Below are 18199 nucleotides of genomic sequence, written 5' to 3'. Positions count from 1 at the left end.
GAGAATTGGTCCACATTTCTTAAAGTTACCAAGATTGAGAAACATTGCTCTGAGCAGTATTTGAAATCTTGAGCGTCATCAGCAAATCCCCGTCCAACTAGTCTTTGATTTCACTAAACAACAGTGGGGGGGAAGTGTTAAAAAAATACTGTTAGCTGTGAAATAATTAAAAATCTCTTAAGCATATGGAGATTTTTTTGCCCCTTAGTAAATTTGATATCAGTAAATTATTGTGAACTCGCGTGGATTTGGACAACTGGTTGTCTTTAGCTGCAATGAATCTTCCTTCCTTCCTTCCTTCCTTCCTCCCTCCCTCCCTAATTTCCCCATCCATCCATCCATGCATCCTTTCTCTCCTTCCTTCCTTCCTCCCTCCCTCCCTCACCCATCAATCCATCCTTCCTTTCCTTCCTTCCTTCCTTCCTTCTTTCCTTCCTTATTTCCCCATCCATATATGCATCCTTTTTCTCCTTCTCTCCTCCCTCGCTTACCCATCGATCCATCCTTCCTTTCCTTCCTTCCTTATTTCCCCATCCATTCATGCATCCTTTTTCTCCTTCTCTCCTTCCTCCCTCCCTCCCTTACTCATCGATCCATCCTTCCTTTCCTTCCTTCCTTCTTTCCTAATTTCCCCACCCATGCATTCTTTTTCTCCTTCTCTCCTTCCCTCCCTCCCTCCTTCCTTCCTTCTTTCCCTACCTACCTAACTACCTACCTGCCTACCTTGTTGTCAGTCTGAACTACCAGCTTTGTATTTCCCTTGCAGATATTAATGAATGTACTACAGTTGGTATCTGTGGCCCTGGCACCTGCTACAACACCATTGGAAATTTCACTTGCCTTTGTCCTCCGGATTATCTCCAAATCAGCGGTGGAAATAATTGTATGGGTAAGGTTGCCTCCATTTCTTTCTCCCGATTAAAAAGTTGTTCGCTATTTTCCTTTAATCTGACCGAACGTAGGTGTGTTGGCGTGGAATTCCTCCGAAACAAATCACGTTGCTTCCCTAACTTTTTTGGCAGGGAAGCTGGGTAGGATTTGGGGTTGTTGTTTTTTAACCTAAGCGTAGCTCATGCGCAGTAGCCGAATCTCATGCCGACGTGCGCGCGCCTGCCTGCTGGATGCACTTGCGCCAGTCAGCAGGAACACACTGGTAGTAAAAGTTGAGCTGCATGCGCAACTTTGGGTGACCTGTGTGTGTGCATACGTGCCCCAGCGTGGTTTTGCTTCTGCGCATGCAGAATAGTGTGATAGATTTTGCCGATATTTTTGCTTTGGCGCATGTGCGGAAGCAAAACACCCACCAAATTCTCATGCGCTTGAGTGTCTCCTTGCAAGATTTGGCTTCCTGCGCATGCGCAGTAGCAAAAACATGCTGGGGCATACGCACACGCATGCATAGGACACCTGAAGCTGCATGCACAGCGCACCGGTAGCAGCAAAACCCGGAAATCCGCCCCTTCTCCCCGCCATGGTGCAGGAGGTCGAGTAGGCCACGCCCACCATGGCCACGCCCACTCAGTAACTGGGCAGAGAACCCTTTTCTAAAATTTTTGAAGCCCACCCTTGTAATTAGGAGAAAAGAAATTCATTCAAGATGCAAAAACTTGGTTATTTCCAGAGTTACTTTCTGTTCTGCCTGATTGGGCTCAGGCAATGTGTAACAGTCCAAGGAAAAGAAATCAAACACACACGTGCTCTGCTAATCAGCAAACTTGTATTAGATAAACAAAAAAGGATTACTCAAAAAAAAGTTCTTAGTGTCCGAAAACAATGATAGTGCAAGGCTTACTTCAGCCGCATACAAAAACACAGGAAAAAACCAACAAAGACAACCTGGAATGAGCAAAGACGTTTCAGGAGTCATTTTGAATCTTTGGAGCAAACAGCAAGTCCCAGAGTTTTCCCCTCCCACTTGTCTGAAAAAGCTGGGTTGAAAACTCCAACGGCACGGAACAGAAACTTCAGAGCAGGAACCACAAAATAACACAGATAAACAGCCACAGTTTGCCTTGGCCTTTGTTCCCTTTTATCCTTTTAGCCCTCATTAAGGGAACCACACCCAGCCCTCAGTATAAGAACCACACCCAGCCCAGGTGCTCCTATAATGACTTGTAATACTCCTTAAAGCGATCCCTTCTTTGCATAGCTCTTTGGCTACGCAGATCAATATATTGATCTGCAGAAGAACCCAGGGACGAAAGACTGTCTGAGGGACTGCATGCCAAATCCCCTGGGCTGTCTGCTGAATCCTGCGTACCAGTGGCCTCGTCCTCCTGGCTGTCTGCCACGTCTTCCTGGCTGTCTGCCACGTCTTCCTGGCTGTCTGCCACATCTTCCTGGCTGTCAGCCAGGCTTTCGCATTCACCTTGTCCCGCGTCTCTCCCATCTGTGGGAGCAGCGGCTGGCCCAGGCCCAAACACAACACTTTCCGATTCAGTGCAAGTTCTTTTAGCTTTACTCTTCTTCTTAATTTTTTAAAAAACGTTTTTTGACATTCCAAACATGCAGAAGCCGAGCTCAGCCAAGAAACCCATGTGGTCTCCTCTTCCAATATTTTTCCAGAAGGATATGAAATCATAAATGGAGCAAGGGTTTTTTTCCAGGAATGCTGGACGGACACTCTCTCATGTGTTCTTCTGCCAAAGTTTTGAGGCCCCCTTGAAGAACATGTTCCACATTTCATAATTAGGAAACCCAGGGACATTCGTGGGATTTTGGATGCTTCTTGCAAGCGGCACATTTTTCCATGGACGATGATGTAACTTTTACAGTCATCGTTAGGATTGCAACAGCTTCGCTTAAACAGAAAAATGAGTAGGAAAAAAAGAGAAGAGAGGGCTTCAAAGAAAGGATTGATTCGTAAAGCTAGCTTGTTTCATTGCCAAAAAAAGGAGTACGGTTGGCATCCCTCGCTTTTCCTAAAAATTAATTTTGCATATAATGTACAGAAATTAAGCCAGGTGCAATTATGGGAGAACATTACTCAGCGTGGGTTCTCTGCATTTGTTTGCATCGCGTGAAAGATCTTCTCAGCAGATGGTCCTCGAGTTGCAACTGTTCATTTAATGACCGTTCAAAGTTACAATGGCATTGGGGGGAAATGGAGAGAGGAGAGAAGGAAGGGAAGGAAAGAAGGACAATGGAGAGAGAAGAGAAGGAAGGAAGGAAAGAAGGAAAGAAGGACAATGGAGAGAGAAGAGAAGGAAGGAAGGAAAGAAAGAAGGAAAGAAGGACAATGGAGAGAGGAGAGAAGGAGGGAAGGACGGACAATGGAGAGAGAAGAGAAGGAAGGAAGGAAAGAAGGAAAGAAGGACAATGGAGAGAGGAGAGAAGGAGGGAAGGAGGGACAATGGAGAGAGAAGAGAAGGAAGGAAGGAAAGAAGGAAAGATGGACAATGGAGAGAGGAGAGAAGGAGAGAAGGAGGGAAGGATGGACAATGGAGAGAGAAGAGAAGGAAGGAAGGAAGGAAGGAAGGAAAGAAGGAAGGAAGTAAAGAAGGAAGGAAGGACAATGGAGAGAGGAGGGAAGGAAGGAAGGATGGACAATGGAGAGAGAAGAGAAGGAAGGAAGGAAAGAAGGAAAGACGGACAATGGAGAGAGGAGAGAAGGAGGGAAGGATGGACAATGGGGAGAGAAGAGAAGGAAGGAAAGAAGGAAGGAAGGAAGGACAAGGGAGAGAGGAGGGAAGGAAGGAAGGAAAGAAGGAAGGAAGGAAAGAAGGAAGGAAGGACAAGGGAGAGGAGGGAAGGAAGGAAGAACAATGGAGAGGAGAAAAGGAATAAAAGGCAATGGAGAGAGAAGAAATAGAAGGAAGGAGAACGGAGAGGGAAAGAAGGTAGGGAGGGTGGGTGGGAGGGAGGGAGATAAGAAACTTTGTGACGATGATTGAGGATGAGGATGAGGATGGAGAAGGTGGTGCCAGGCATCTAATGTGCTTCTTCTCCCTTGTTGCAGATATGAGGAGAAGCCTCTGCCACAGGAACTTCAATCTTGACAATCAAACCTGCGATGGAGAGCTGCCTTTTAACTTGACCAAAAAGCTATGCTGCTGTTCCTATAACATCGGACGAGCCTGGAACAGACCTTGTGAACAATGTCCCATCCCAAACACTGGTTCGTACTGGCATTAAAGGAAGAGAGGGAGAGGGAGGAAGGGAGGGAGGGAGAGAGAGAGAGGGAGGGAGAGAGAGAACGCAGCTACTTTGTCCTCCCAGCAATATACCACCGTCCACTGTAGTCATTTATTTTCCCATCAAATATATACAGCAGGTTTTATACAATGTGCATTAGTTTGATACAATTCTGAAGATTAGATTAGATTTATTGGATTTATATGCCGCCCCTTTCCGTAGACTCGGGGCGGCTCACAACAATGGTAAAAAACAATACATAGTAACAAATCTAATATTTAGCAATCTAAATTACAGTTTTAAGTTAAAAAATCCAAACGAACCCCAATATATAAAAAACAAGCACACAATCGAATCATACACAAAAACTACATGGGCAAGGAGGAGATGTTTCAATTCCCCCATGCCTGACGGCAGAGGTGGGTTTTAAGGACTTTCTGAAAGGCAAGGAGGGTTGGGGCAATCCTAATCTCTGGGGAGAGCTGGCTCCAGAGCGTCGGAGCCACCACAGAGAAGGCTCTTCCCCTGGGTCCCGCCAGACGACATTGTTTAGTCGACGGGACCCGGAGAAGGCCAACTCTGTGGCGATTATGCCTATTCCGATTATCTAAACCAAGGGCTACACCCCAATATTGGGTCGTGACTGGTTGGAAAGTATACTGCTCAAAATAAATAAATAAAGGGAACACTTAAGTAACAGAATATAACTCCAAGTAAATCAAACTTCTGTGAAATCAAACTGTCCACTTAGGAAGCAGCACTGATTGACCATCAATTCCACGTGCTGTTGTGCACATTCAACTTTGGACAGTACATTCAATGAGAATATTTAATTCATTCAGATCTAGGGTGTGTTCTTTGAGTAGTCCCTTTATTTCATTTTATTTTTGAGCAGTGTAGTTTGTGCGAGGGGGTGGGCTTTTCATTCTGGCCTGCTGCGCCCATGGATCGAGCTGTGTGTTCAAGTGGCGGGCTGGCACCAAAAGCCCACCACTCACGCACCCAAACATTTGCACAAGCCACGGCCCCTTTGCTCCCCCTGCTGGGCCGCACATCCATAAATGTTGGAGACCGCTGATGTAAACGGATAGAAAAAGAATATTTAGAGTTTAGGATTGAACTGTGGGATCCTTGGTGCCCTCCGAGCAGGGTGGCTTCCTTGCAGACCTTTCATTACCAGAGTAGGTAACGTCATCAGTGAATGCGTAAGTACTGTAAATAAACTGTACAGGCTACCAATGGATGAATGCAGAGCAGATATGCAAAACTGGGTTTAAAAGTAGGGTTGCAGTGATAATCTTTCCATATAAGTTAAATTTTATTATTAGATTTATAATGTATAGTATTATTGTTATGTTGTGAGCAGCCCTGAGTCTTCAGAGAGGGGCGGCATACAAATCTAATAAATTATTATTATTATTATTATTATTATTATTATTATTATTATTATTATTATGTCAGTACAACACAGATTAGGCAAGTAGCTCAATTTTCCTTCACTGTTATAAAAGTTCAGTTGTAGATAATGATTAAAATGATTAAAGCATTTATAGATAAAAACATACTATTGAATTATTTCCTATTTTAAAAGTAATTAAGGATCATGCTAAGGTACTAGAGAAAGAAGGACAATTAAAAAACTATTAAGTATTCAATAAATAGTGCATAAATTTACTACCCTCACTGCATCCCCAATGTGTAGGCAACAGATACCATATGAACTGCAGGCCAATCAGCAGAATCCCAAATTATTATTATTATTATTATTATTATTATTATTATTATTATTATTATTATTACTATTGTAATATTTGTAATTTTTTGCAATTTCTTCTATCTTATGAAATCCTTGCTGGATTTTTGTTTGTTTGTTTGTTTAGTTTTAGTAATTTGGAAGTTATACGTGATATGCTTCCTTTTGGGCTTGTATCTGCTCACTGACCTCATTTACTGTTTGCAAAAATCAGCTTGGCCAGAGAAGATAGACATGTTGCTAAAATAGGTACCCTAAACAACTTTTAGGGCCACTTGAATTGTTTCGATGTCATTAAAGGGTTGTTGTCTCTATCCAGCCAGACAGAGTGATTCTTGGACCCATCCCTACCCCATCGCCAATAGCCGTATCGGTCTCTTTAAAAAAAAGAGATTGCAGAGTAGGAAACTAATAACAATTTTATTATATTGACATAAATATAGGGAGTCCATTTCAAAGCAGTCCTGAGTCTCAGGAGAAGGGCGGCATAGAAATCTAATAAATAATAATAATTAAAAATAAATGAATGGATAGATGCCGATTAGAAGTGTGTTAAACAGCTGCTATAAGAGTTAGATGGAGAAGGAGCATTGTTATTTCAGTGGATTCCTTTTTAAAAAAAAAAACAAATTTACATGGAGTTCTTCCTCTTTATTTTTTAATTTTTTTATCATTTCAGATGACTATTTGGCCCTCTGCGGATCTCAACGTCCTGGAATCATTATTGACATCTATACAGGATTGCCCGTTGGTGAGCTGCGTTCTGTTTTTTTAAAAAATTTAGGGGTGGGGGACACGGTGGGGTAGCAAAAGTGGAGCTCCACCCCAGAGCACCCAATTTGCACTGAAAGACGTTGAAAGAAAATGCAGGGCGTCCTGCATAAGCCACACCCAAAGTGTGGTCGTAAAAATTTTGGTAGCCCTTCACTGAGTCAACCTATTCTCCAAAGCTCCTGAGGGTAGAACAAGAAGCAATGGGTGGAAACTAAACAAGGAGAGAAGCAACTTAGAACTAAGGAGAAATTTCCTGACAGTCAGAACGGTTGATCAGTGGAACAGCTTGCCTCCAGAAGTTGTGAATGCTCCAACACTGGACCTTTTTAAGCAGATGTTGGAGAACCATCTGTCTGAAGTAGTATAGGGTTGCCTGCCTAAGCAGGGGTTGGACTTGAAGACCTTCCAACCCTGTTGTTGTTGTTGCAAAACTGGGTTTAAAAGTAGGGTTGCAGTGATAATCTTTCCATATAAGTTAAATTTTAGTATTAGATTTATAACGTATAGTATTATTGTTATGTTGTGAGCCGCCCCGAGTCTTCGGAGAGGGGCGGCATACAAATCTAATAAATTATTATTATTATTATTATTATTATTATTATTATTATTATTATTATTATTATTATGTCAATACAACACAGCAAACGAGATCACTATGCTGGATTTCGTATTTCATCACCAGTCGGGCGCTTCCCAAGCACCTAGGACTGCGTGATGTAGCTGCGAATTATGGTTGCTGATCCCAGTAAAGCGGCTTTTTGCAATTGACAGATGGGGATTTTGTCCATTCAAGATGGTTTTCAAATGTCAGCTGAGATCCTTTGGTACTGCGCCCAGCATGCCAAGTACCACTGGGACCACTTTCACTGGCTTATGCCAGAGTCGTTGCAGCTCGATTTTTAGATCTTCGTATTTCACTAATTTCTCTAGCTGCTTCTCCTCAATTCTGCTGTACCCTGGGATGATGATGATGATGATGATGATAATAATAATAATAATAATAATAATAATAATAATAATAGTAGTAGTAGTAATAATTAAAAAAATGGGATTCTGCTGATTGGCCTGCAGTTCATATGGTACCTGTTGCAGCTCTATTATTATTATTATTATTATTATTATTATTATTATTATTATTATTATTATTATTATTGTTTTTGTTGTTGTTGTTGTTGTTGTTGTTATTATTATTATTATTATTATTATTATTATTATTATTATTATTATTATTATCCTCAACCCAGCATAGGAGGAAAGATTCTCAAACAGGAGGCCAATCCACTCTAGGTTCGGGGCAGGAAAACCATCCGTCTTTTTCTTTTTAAAGCCTAAGATTTTTATCTAACCTTTCACATCATTTCCTGAGGGCATTGTGTTGGAGGCGAGGGTGGGAAGGCGTTCTTGTTTGCGTGCCCTTTGACAGGGGGCAGGGGGGAGAGCGGCTTGAGACGGAATATTTTTCACACAGTAAAAAAAGTGGGGAAACGGTTCACAAAATCTCAACCCTAGTGGGAAAACCGAGGAATGTGTGGGAACAAAGCCAATGGTATTCTTAGAAAGAATTCCCTTCCGTCTTTCTTCCCCCGCCTTTCTTTTTAAATTTATTATTCAGATAAGGAGCAAAACAGGCAAGCCCATGATAGAGGAGACAGCACTTTTAGCAGAGATATTTTATTATACTTATGTTTATTTCATTTATTTCTCCAACAAGTATAGGATAGTAGTACAGTGGTACCTCTACTTAGGAACTTAATGCATTCCGTGATCAGGTTCTTAAGTAGAGAAGTTTGTAAGAAGAAGCAATTTTTCCCATAGGAATCAATGTAAAAGCAAATAATGTGTGCGATTGGGGAAACCACAGGGAGGGTGGAGGTCCTGTTTCCTTCCAGGAGCTTCCTAGAGAGGCCCCATGGAGGCTTCTCCCCCCTTTTACAGCCCTGTTTCCTCCCAGGAGATTCCTAGTGAGGCCCCATGGAGGCTTCTCCCTGCCTTTTCCGGTTACAGTTTCGTAGGCTCGGGTTTGTAAGTGGAAAATGGTTCTTGAGAAGAGGCAAATCTTGAACACCCGGTTCTTATCTAGAAAAGTTTGTAAGTAGAAGTGTTTTTTAGGTAGAGGTACCACTGTAGTTTGTATAAACATAACCTAAGTAAAAAGTAACAGTAAAAGAAGACAATAGGACAAGGACAGTAGGCACAGTGGTGCACGAGAGATGGGTCTTTTAATTTTTTAAAAAAGAAAAAATGTATAGAGCGTTGTATAGAGCGCTGGTGAGACCCCATTTGGAATACTGTGTTCAGTTCTGGAGACCTCACCTACAAAAAGAGATGGATAAAATTGAACGGGTCCAAAGACGGGCAACAAAAAGGGTGGAAGGTCTTAAGCATAAAACCTGGAGGACAGAAGGGAAAGGGGGGATATGATCGAAACCTTTAAATATGTTAAAGGATTAAATAAGGTTCAGGAGGGAAGTGTTTTTAATAGGAAAGTGAACACAAGAACAAGGGGCACAATCTGACGTTGGTTGGGGGAAAGATCAGAAGCAACGTGAGAAAATATTATTTTACTGAAAGAGTTGTAGATGCTTGGAACAAACTTCCAGCAGACGTGGTTGGTAAATCCACAGTAGCTGAATTGAAACATGCCTGGGATAAACATAGATCCATCCTAAGATAAAATGCAGGAAATAGTATAAGGGTAGACTAGATGGACCATGAGGTCTTTTTCTGCTGTCAATCTTATATGTTTCTATATTTCTAATCATTTGGTCTGAACCTCTGGCACCTCTGTTGTCTCTTGATGCAGACATTGATGAATGCCGTGAGATCCATGGGGTGTGTGAGAATGGAATTTGCATAAACCTGGTTGGCAGTTACCGATGTGAATGTTCGGGCGGCTTCGTTTACAACGACCAGTTACTGAGCTGTGAAGGTAAGGGGCTTCCGTTCAATAAGTGGTGGTTGGATGACCCTTGGTCTGAAGTGGTGTGGGGTTTCCTGCCTAAGCAGGGGGTTGGACTAGATGACCTCCAAGGTCCCTTCCCGCTCAGTGATGCTAAGGTTCTGAGACTTCGCAGGAACCTTGGGCGAGAGTGACCATGTCATATTAGAATTCAACATAACGTAAACACAAGCAATAGAACATAATGATACAAGAGTCTTAGATTTAAAATCAAGAACAGCAAATTATCGCCTGCAATAGGTAGAGGCAGAAATAACACAACCAAAAAGACAACATTCTCAGATAGTCTCCTTAATCAGCTCGATTTTGGAAACTGCATATTCGTGCTGCCCCATGTATCAGTAAGTACAACGATCCTCAGCTTATGCCCAAAATTGGGACCAGATGTTTCGCCACTAAGTACTGTATTTTTCGGCGTATAAGACACATCTATTTTTTTGTTCTGTCGAGCTCTCTGGTAGAATCCTCCCAAAAATTCAAAGATACAAATTTCAGACACACACACATTTGAAAATTCAAAACAATGTTCTTTATACCGAAAATTCAAATAAACTAAGCACTCTTTTTGTATAGCAAAGAGCACTCGTCTCCAAACAAACTGGTAATTTGTACAAGTCCCTTATCAGTTCTGAGATACTTAGCTTGCAGCTGTGAGGCAATTCACAGTCCTTCTTCTTTCACAAAGTGAAACACACTTTGCTCTGGTTTAGTTTCAAAGTGGGGAAAAATCAGCACACAAAAAGTCGAAGTCAGCAAGGCAGGCACCAAACACAACGATCAAATAATCCTCCACAATGGCCAAACCCACTAAGCTCACTAATCACCACAGCCTCACCCAACCACAGGTGGCCTCATTTTCTTTGATAATAATCTCTCAGTTGTTGCTGCCTATGCATCGCTCTCCGTATGCGTGGCTGTATCGTTAACTCTTGTTCTGAATCCAAGGAGGAGCTAGAGAATTGATCTCCTTCTGAGCTGTCTGCCACACTCTCCTCCTCCTTGTCACTCATGTCTTCTTGGTCTGAGGAGCCTTCATCAGCAGATTCCCCCGGAAGCAAAACAGGCCTGCGGCATATGGATGTCTCCCCCACATCCACAGTCCATGGGGCAGGAGCTGGACCAGAGCTAACCACAACAGTTTTGGGGAAGGAAAATAGGGAAAAGAATCTGCTTACCAGGTGTTTATCTGGCTAGTCTGGTCAGTTTCAGCACATTATTTTATCCCCTAGTTAGAGCTTTAACAAAACTTTATTCAGAGAAAATAACAATTAAAGAGCTTGCAAGCCAGTAAGAGCTGGGAACATCATTAGCACCTGGAAAGAAACATTTGGAGCAAGTAGAGCAATAGGGGGAAAAACCCTGCAAAGACTTAGGGTTTGGAAAACATTCTTCGCAGAGAGTAACAATGAAAGAGCTTGCAAGCCAGTAAGAGCTGGGAACATCATTAGCACCTGGAAAGAAACATTTGGAGCAAGTAGAGCAATAGGGGGAAAAACCCTGCAAAGACTTAGGGTTTGGAAAACATTCTTCGCAGAGAGTAACAATGAAAGAGCTTGCAAGCCGGTAAGAGCTGGGGAAATTTTTAACACTTGGTTAGGGCTGGAAAGAAACTTATTTGGAGCAAGTTAGAGCAATGAAAAAACCCCTGCAAAGACTTAGGGCTTGGAAAACATTCTTCACAGAGAGAAACAATGAAAGAACCTGTGCTCCTCAACAACTAATGCTGTCTATCATTTGTCCTTTTTTGGGGCTATTCAAATAATGTGACTTAATCCAGTGTTTCCCAACCTTGGCAAGTTGAAGATATTTGGACTTCAACTCCCAGAATTCCCCAGCCAGCGAATGCTGGCTGGGGAATTCTGGGAGTTGAAGTCCAGATATCTTCAAGTTATCAAGTTTGGGAAACACTGACTTGATCAACTGAGAAAGAGTCCAAGCACCTATTCGAAAACTTATCTTGGTCGGCAAGCCACTCCCACCCAGTCACACGACCTTTAAGCCACCCCCAGTCACATGATTGTCAAGCCACTCCCACTTGGTCGCATGGCTGGCAAGCCATTCCTACACGGTCACATGACCATCAAGCCACACCCACAAAATAAGCCATGCCCATATAGTGGCAGTAACAATTTTGGCAGCCTATCATTGGCTGTACAGTATGCCAGCTTTAATACTGTTGCAAATTTGATGCCTTTTTTGGGGGGAAATGAGTTTGAAATAACGCACGACCTTCATCTCTAATACCAATGATCAATTCTGAAACCTTTAAAATAAACTTCCAATAGATATCAATGAATGCCAGAACGGACTAGTTTGCCAACAAAATGCAGATTGCATGAACACACCCGGGAGCTACCGCTGCGATTGTAAACCTGGCTATCGATTTACATCTGTTGGCCGATGTGTTGGTAAGTACTAATGTTGTTTGCACGATGTTGTAAAATATGTAAGTAGACTAATTGGAGGAATAGGGATACTTCTTTTAAAATATACACAGGCACAACAGCTGCACTAAAACTCTCTTTTTAAATATGCAGTGCCATGTTAGTTTGACCTTGAGTCCATAAATTGTTTTTTTTCCACTCACAAAGACGCCAAAGAAACCTTTCAATGTTTATATTTTCTTAGACCGAAAAATTCAGTCACAACCTAGCCAAAGAGAATGCACAGTCTTTCTTCAACACAACAGATGCCAGGATTCCCCCACCCCTTAAGTGTAGAGTACCCAGTTTTAAACATGTTCATATAAACATATTGTAGTATTTTTTAAAAATCTCCACCACAATGTGAGCAGCTGATTTAAACCACCAACCTTAAAGTGCTTCAGTACTATATATTTTTTAAAAATAGTTTCCTTATCCGTTTTGTTTTAAAGAGCAAATTTAGTTTTATCTCTCTCCCTCTTTCTCTCAACCTCTGCTTGTAGGGACCTAAAGTAGCTAACAGCAATTAAGCGTCAATCAAATGTCATAACAATAATGAAAATTCCCCATAATTAAACTCAAATGAGAATTCATTGACCGCTTATTCATAAGAAACTCTATCATGACCATTATTATGGATTTAATCTTCAATTTGATTCATGGTTTGGGACTGGTAAAAATAGAGTAGAGTAGAGTAGAGTAGAGTAGAGTAGAGTAGAGTAGAGTAGAGTAGAGTAGAGCAGAGCAGAAGAGAAGAGAAGAGAAGAGAAGAGAAAGCAATAATAGAGTAGAGTAGAAGAGAAGAGAGGAAAAGAGAAGTGAATGCAATAATAGAGTAGAGTAGAGTAGAGCAGAGTAGAAGAGAAGAGAAGAGAAAGCAATAATAGAGTAGAGTAGAGTAGAATGAGTAGAGTAGAAGAGAAGAGAGGAAAAGAGAAGTGAATGCAATAATAGAGTAGAGTAGAGTAGAGAGTAGAGTAGAAGAGAAGAGAAGAAAATTTTATTGGCCAAGTGTGATTGGATACTCAAGGAATTGGTGCATATGCTCTCAGTGTAAACTGAACATTTCAATTCCAAACCTAGTTAGTTAGTTAATTAGTTAGTTAGTTAATCAAACATACACAAGGTAATAGGTACAAGTATAAACATGGATATAAACACAGGAAATGAGTATGAATAAGTAGGATGGGTGCGCTTATGCAGGCCCCCTTAGGAATGGGGTAAGGTCCACAGTAGGCAGTTCAAAGTTAAAGTTTTGGGGGCTTGAGGATGTAACAACCAAGTGAGGTAGTGCAATCCAGACATTGACCACTCTGTTGCCAAAGTTGTATTTTCTGCAATCGAGTTTGTAGTGGTTTACCTTGAGTTTGTAGCTATTGTTTGCATGTATTGTTTGCAGTTGAAGCTGACGTAGTCATTGACAGATAGGACATTGTAGCATAAAATTTTGCTTAAGTCAGACCGTAGGCAGCATAGTTCTAGGTTTTCCAACACCAAAACTTAGGACCCAGAGCTGTTAAGGTAGCATCTAATTATATAAGCAGTTCCAAGTAAGGTGGGTTGTTTTTTTTTGCAAAGTCCAATTCAGGTCCAATACGTTCTAAAATTTCCATGTATCTAGGCAGCTCTTTGGGTATTGCTCCAGGGGCTCCTATTACTATAGGTACAGCCACTAATTTCCTCCTCCACAATGGCTCAAGTTCAGTTTGTAAATCACAATATTATTATTATTATTATTATTTTTCTAGCTGTTTCTCTTCATTTTGTGCATCCCCTGGTATAGCAATACTAGGACTTTTTTATTTTGCACAATAGCAGTCAGGCATGCTGTGGGCCAGATCTCCATCTGGTAAATATAGTAGTAGTGGTGGAAATAGCATTTTCTGAGCTGTGTTTGAGAGAAGAGCACTTCCCCCCATAGATCTGAAGTTTTTGCAAGGGTGTAAACGTAGACGCAGAAGTGGATTTTCACTTTGAGAACGAAAGGTTTGGATTCTTTACGAAAATGTGGTGATTTAGCAGCTTGGTTAAACATAATCATTCCTTAAGTTCCTTCTCTGCAATAAAAACAGGAAATTCCAGGTCAAAAGCTGATACAATCAACAATGTACCTTAATATGTGTTGGCAGAGACTTTATTTCCCTGAATTTTGCCCAGGGAAGTAAAATAGAATACAATATTACCAGCTTGATAAGTGTGTCATTTTAAGTCACATTCGTACCGAAGGATACAATAAGTTGAACTTGTTTGGGAATACGTATGTTTGCAATCCATTGTACTGTTAGGATTGCATTAATACTTTTAAGCGGAGCTACTTAGGTCATAATTTTCTCCAAAATTTAAAGCTAATTTAGTGCTTTGTCTTCCTGTTGAGAAATAAGTTAGCAAAATTTTCACACTTTGAAAAATTGAACTGTTTTTCCACTGTTTCCCCCCAGTCGTTCTCTTGCTGAAAAAATCTGAAATTTTAAAGCTTTCTATGATTACAGATCGCAATGAATGCCTGGAGATACCCAATATTTGTAGCCATGGAGAGTGCATAGACCGTGAAGGAGGTTATACATGCCGTTGCCACACGGGATTCAAAACCAACGAAGATGAAACCATGTGTTTGGGTATGTATATGTTTATAATTTTAGCCAGTATGGATGGATGCATCTTTTTGTACAAGTCATGAGTAGTATGGGACAGTGATGGCAAACCTTTTTTTTTTCCTTGGGTACCAAAAGAGCATGCACGCGTGCTATTGTGTATGTGCTAGTGCCGACACCCATCATTCAATGCCTGTGTAGGGTGAAAACAGCTTCCCCTGCCCCCTGGAGGCCCTCTGGAGACCCAAAACGGCCTGTTTCCCAACTTCTAGTGGGCCCAATAGGCTTGTGTTTCGCCCTCCAAAGGCTTCCCTGGAGCCGGAGGAGGGTAAAAACGCCCACCCCCATCCCTACTGGAGGTTCTCTGTAAGCCAAAAACACCCTCCCAGAGCCTCTGTGTGAGCCAAAAATCAGCTGGCCAACACACACCTGCACGTTGGAGCTGAGCTATGGCAAAGTGTTGGTCATGACCTTTAAAGCCCTACATGGCATTGGACCAGATTACCTCCGGAACCGCCTGCTACCGCACGAATCCCAGTGACCGATAAGGTCCCACAGAGTTGGCCTTCTCCGGGTCCCGTCGACTAAACAATGTCGTTTGGCGGGCCCCAGGGGAAGAGCCTTCTCTGTGGCGGCCCCGGCCCTCTGGAACCAACTCCCCCCGGAGATTAGAACTGCCCCCACCCTCCCTGTCTTTCGTAAACTACTCAAGACTCACTTATGCTGCCAGGCATGGGGGAGTTGAGATATTCCTTCCCTCTAGGCCATTACAAATTATGCATGGTATGTTTGTGTGTATGTTTGGTTTTATAATAAGGGTTTTTAGTTGTTTTATTAATTGGATTGTTACATGCTGTTTTTTTATCATTGTTGTTAGCCGCCCCGAGTCTACAGAGAGGGGCGGCATACAAATCCAATAAATAAATAAATGAATAAATGAATGAATGAATAAATAAATAAATGGCTCGCATGCCATCACATATGGCTCTGTGTATCAACTGTGGCACCCATGCCATAGGTTCACCATCACTGGTATAGGACATTTTGTTAGTTTGTTTTGCAAAACCATATTCCTAAGATTGAAGAGTGGGTTTTATTTAACCCATGTGTCCGACTTCATTTTACATTGATTCATGCCATTGACCTGTATTTCTTTTGAGTTGTCAGATATCTGTACGTCTAACATTCTGAATGTCTTACTTTGTTCACAGATATTAATGAATGTGAAAGAGACCCTTGCGGAAATGGCACCTGTAGAAACACAATTGGCTCATTCAACTGCCGTTGTCACATTGGATTCATCCTGTCTCACAATAACGACTGCATAGGTCAGGAAACGTTTCAATTGTTGCCGCATAAATTTATTAGTGGATCGTTTAACAATCATGCTGGGGAGGGGGGTGGAGGTTTCGTATAGACCAGGGATGCCGAACCTTTTTTTTCCCTCGGATGCCGAAAGAGTGTGGATGCACACTATCATGCATATGTGAGTGCGCACACCCATAATACATAAGAACATCAGAAGAGCCATGCTGAATCGGGCCAAAGAACATCGAGTCCAGCATTCTGTGTCACACAGTGGCCCACCAATTGTCCATGGGGATCTTGAGCAGAAAGAGAAGGCAAAACCCTCCCTTTCCCTTGACTCCCAACAAATGGTACCCAAGGGAATCCTGCCTGCCTCAACCAACATAGAGGCGGCACTTGGACATCCAGAGAGAGAGAGAGACAGAAAGAGAGAGAGAGAGAGAATGAAGGAAGGAGAGAAAGAAAGAAAGAGAGAGATGGAAGGAAGGAGGGAGGAAAGGAAGGAAGGAAGGAAGGAAGCAATGAAGGAGAGAGAACATAAGAACATCAGAAGAGCCATTCTGAATCAGGCCAAAGCCCATCGAGTCTAGCATTCTGTGTCACACCGTGGCCCACCAATTGTCCATGGGGATCTTGAGCAGAAAGAGAAGGCAAAACCCTCCCTTTCCCTTGACCCCCAACAAATGGTACCCAAGGGAATCCTGCCTGCCTCAACCAACATAGAGGCAGCACATGGACATCCATTAAAATAACCACCAATACACTTGGTAAATCTGTCTAAGATTCATCTAATTCAATGCCTGGGGAGAGCTCCCCCACCCCCCTGGAGGCCCTCTGGAAAAACAAAATGACCTGTTTGTCAACTTCTGGTGGACCCAGTAGACTCGTGTTTTGCCCTCCCCAGGCTCCAAAGGCATCCCTGGAGCTGGGGAAGGGTAAAAATGATCTCCCCCTCCCCCTCCAGAGGCTCTCTGGAAGCCAAAACCGCCCACCCAGAGCCTTTGTGCAAGTCAAAAATTGGCTCCCACCGACATTGAAGCTGAGCTAGGGCAACAGCTCGTGTGACAGCAGATATGGCTCCGCTTGCCACCAGGGGCACCCGTGCCATAGGTTCGCCATCACTGCTATAGACCAATTTATTTTGCCAAGCAATTTGGAGCCCACTGTATATACCCATGATGGTGAAGCTATGGCATGCCTGCCAGAGATGGCACACCTGGCGGCACAAGTGGGTCTTCAAGCTCTTGCGGAGTTGAAGTCCATCCGTCTTCAAGCTGCCAAGGTTGAGAATCACTGCCCTATAGCAGTGTTTCCCAACCTTGGCAAGTTGAAGATATTTGGACTTCAACTCCCAGAATTCCCCAGCCAGTTAATATTCCTAACTGGTGGTCAGATCTGCCCTTAGATTGAGTTCAGCTATTTTTATTTGGAATAAAAACGTTTTTTGAAAGTCATAGAGAGCGTTCGGACAATTGGAGATAGAAGGTAAAGAGGGTGGAATCAATCTGTTTGGATTCAGCGTTGGTGGAAAAAAAAATCATCTTTTTTTGTCAAGGCAGTTGTGGTTTGTAATTTCCTCTCTTTGTAACTATCTGTTGTTTCCTTACCACTTCCTTTTTCTCTCCTCTTACTCCTTTTAGATGTTGATGAATGTGCCACTGGAAACGGACATCTGTGTAGGAACGGACAATGTATTAACACAGTGGGGTCTTTCGAATGCCTATGCAATGAGGGTTATGAAATGTCACCCGACAGGAGGATTTGCATTGGTAAGTCACGAAATTAATCAAACCGTTTGCCGCATTTCACTTTAAAGGGTTGATATTTCCATATGCCATGGTGAAGAAGATGTAGATGTTCTACAGCAGTGTTTCCCAACCTTGGCAACTTGAAGATATTTGGACTTCAACTCCCAGAATTCCCCAGCCAGCATTCTCTGGCTGGGAAATTCTGGGAGTTGAAGTCCAAATATCTTCAAGTTGCCAAGGTTGGGAAACACTGTTCTACAGAATGCAATTTACAAGCGATTTCTGTTCAGGGCCTTATCGGGGAATTTTCCTTACAAAGAAAATCCCTTTTGAACTTTACAGTCATCTCACAGATTAGAATCGTTATTTATAATGTTTTAATAGCACGGTTGGAATTTAAGACAGAGATAAACATTTTTCTCTTCCCGGGAAAATATTTACAGGAAGAAAATACGTAATATATGTATATTGTGTACAGTTGGTTTTTCATCTGCCGTTAGATTAGTGAG

The 18199-nt window shown here is 42.2% G+C and overlaps 1 protein-coding gene across 1 annotated transcript in view; it reads left to right on the top strand.

Moving 5' to 3' along the window:
• The window catches only part of FBN1 (fibrillin 1), a 248260-nt gene that overhangs the window by 192993 nt on the left and 37068 nt on the right, over positions 1-18199 (top strand). Inside the window, 8 exon segments of the mRNA XM_070763010.1 lie at positions 767-889; positions 3959-4117; positions 6567-6638; positions 9465-9590; positions 11906-12028; positions 14533-14658; positions 15846-15962; positions 17583-17711. Coding sequence (XP_070619111.1) covers positions 767-889; positions 3959-4117; positions 6567-6638; positions 9465-9590; positions 11906-12028; positions 14533-14658; positions 15846-15962; positions 17583-17711 — 975 coding nt within the window.

The sequence above is a fragment of the Erythrolamprus reginae genome, chromosome 10 (assembly GCF_031021105.1).
Source record: "Erythrolamprus reginae isolate rEryReg1 chromosome 10, rEryReg1.hap1, whole genome shotgun sequence".
Lineage (NCBI taxonomy): Eukaryota > Metazoa > Chordata > Lepidosauria > Squamata > Dipsadidae > Erythrolamprus > Erythrolamprus reginae.
This window is presented reverse-complemented; position numbering and strand designations above follow the sequence as displayed.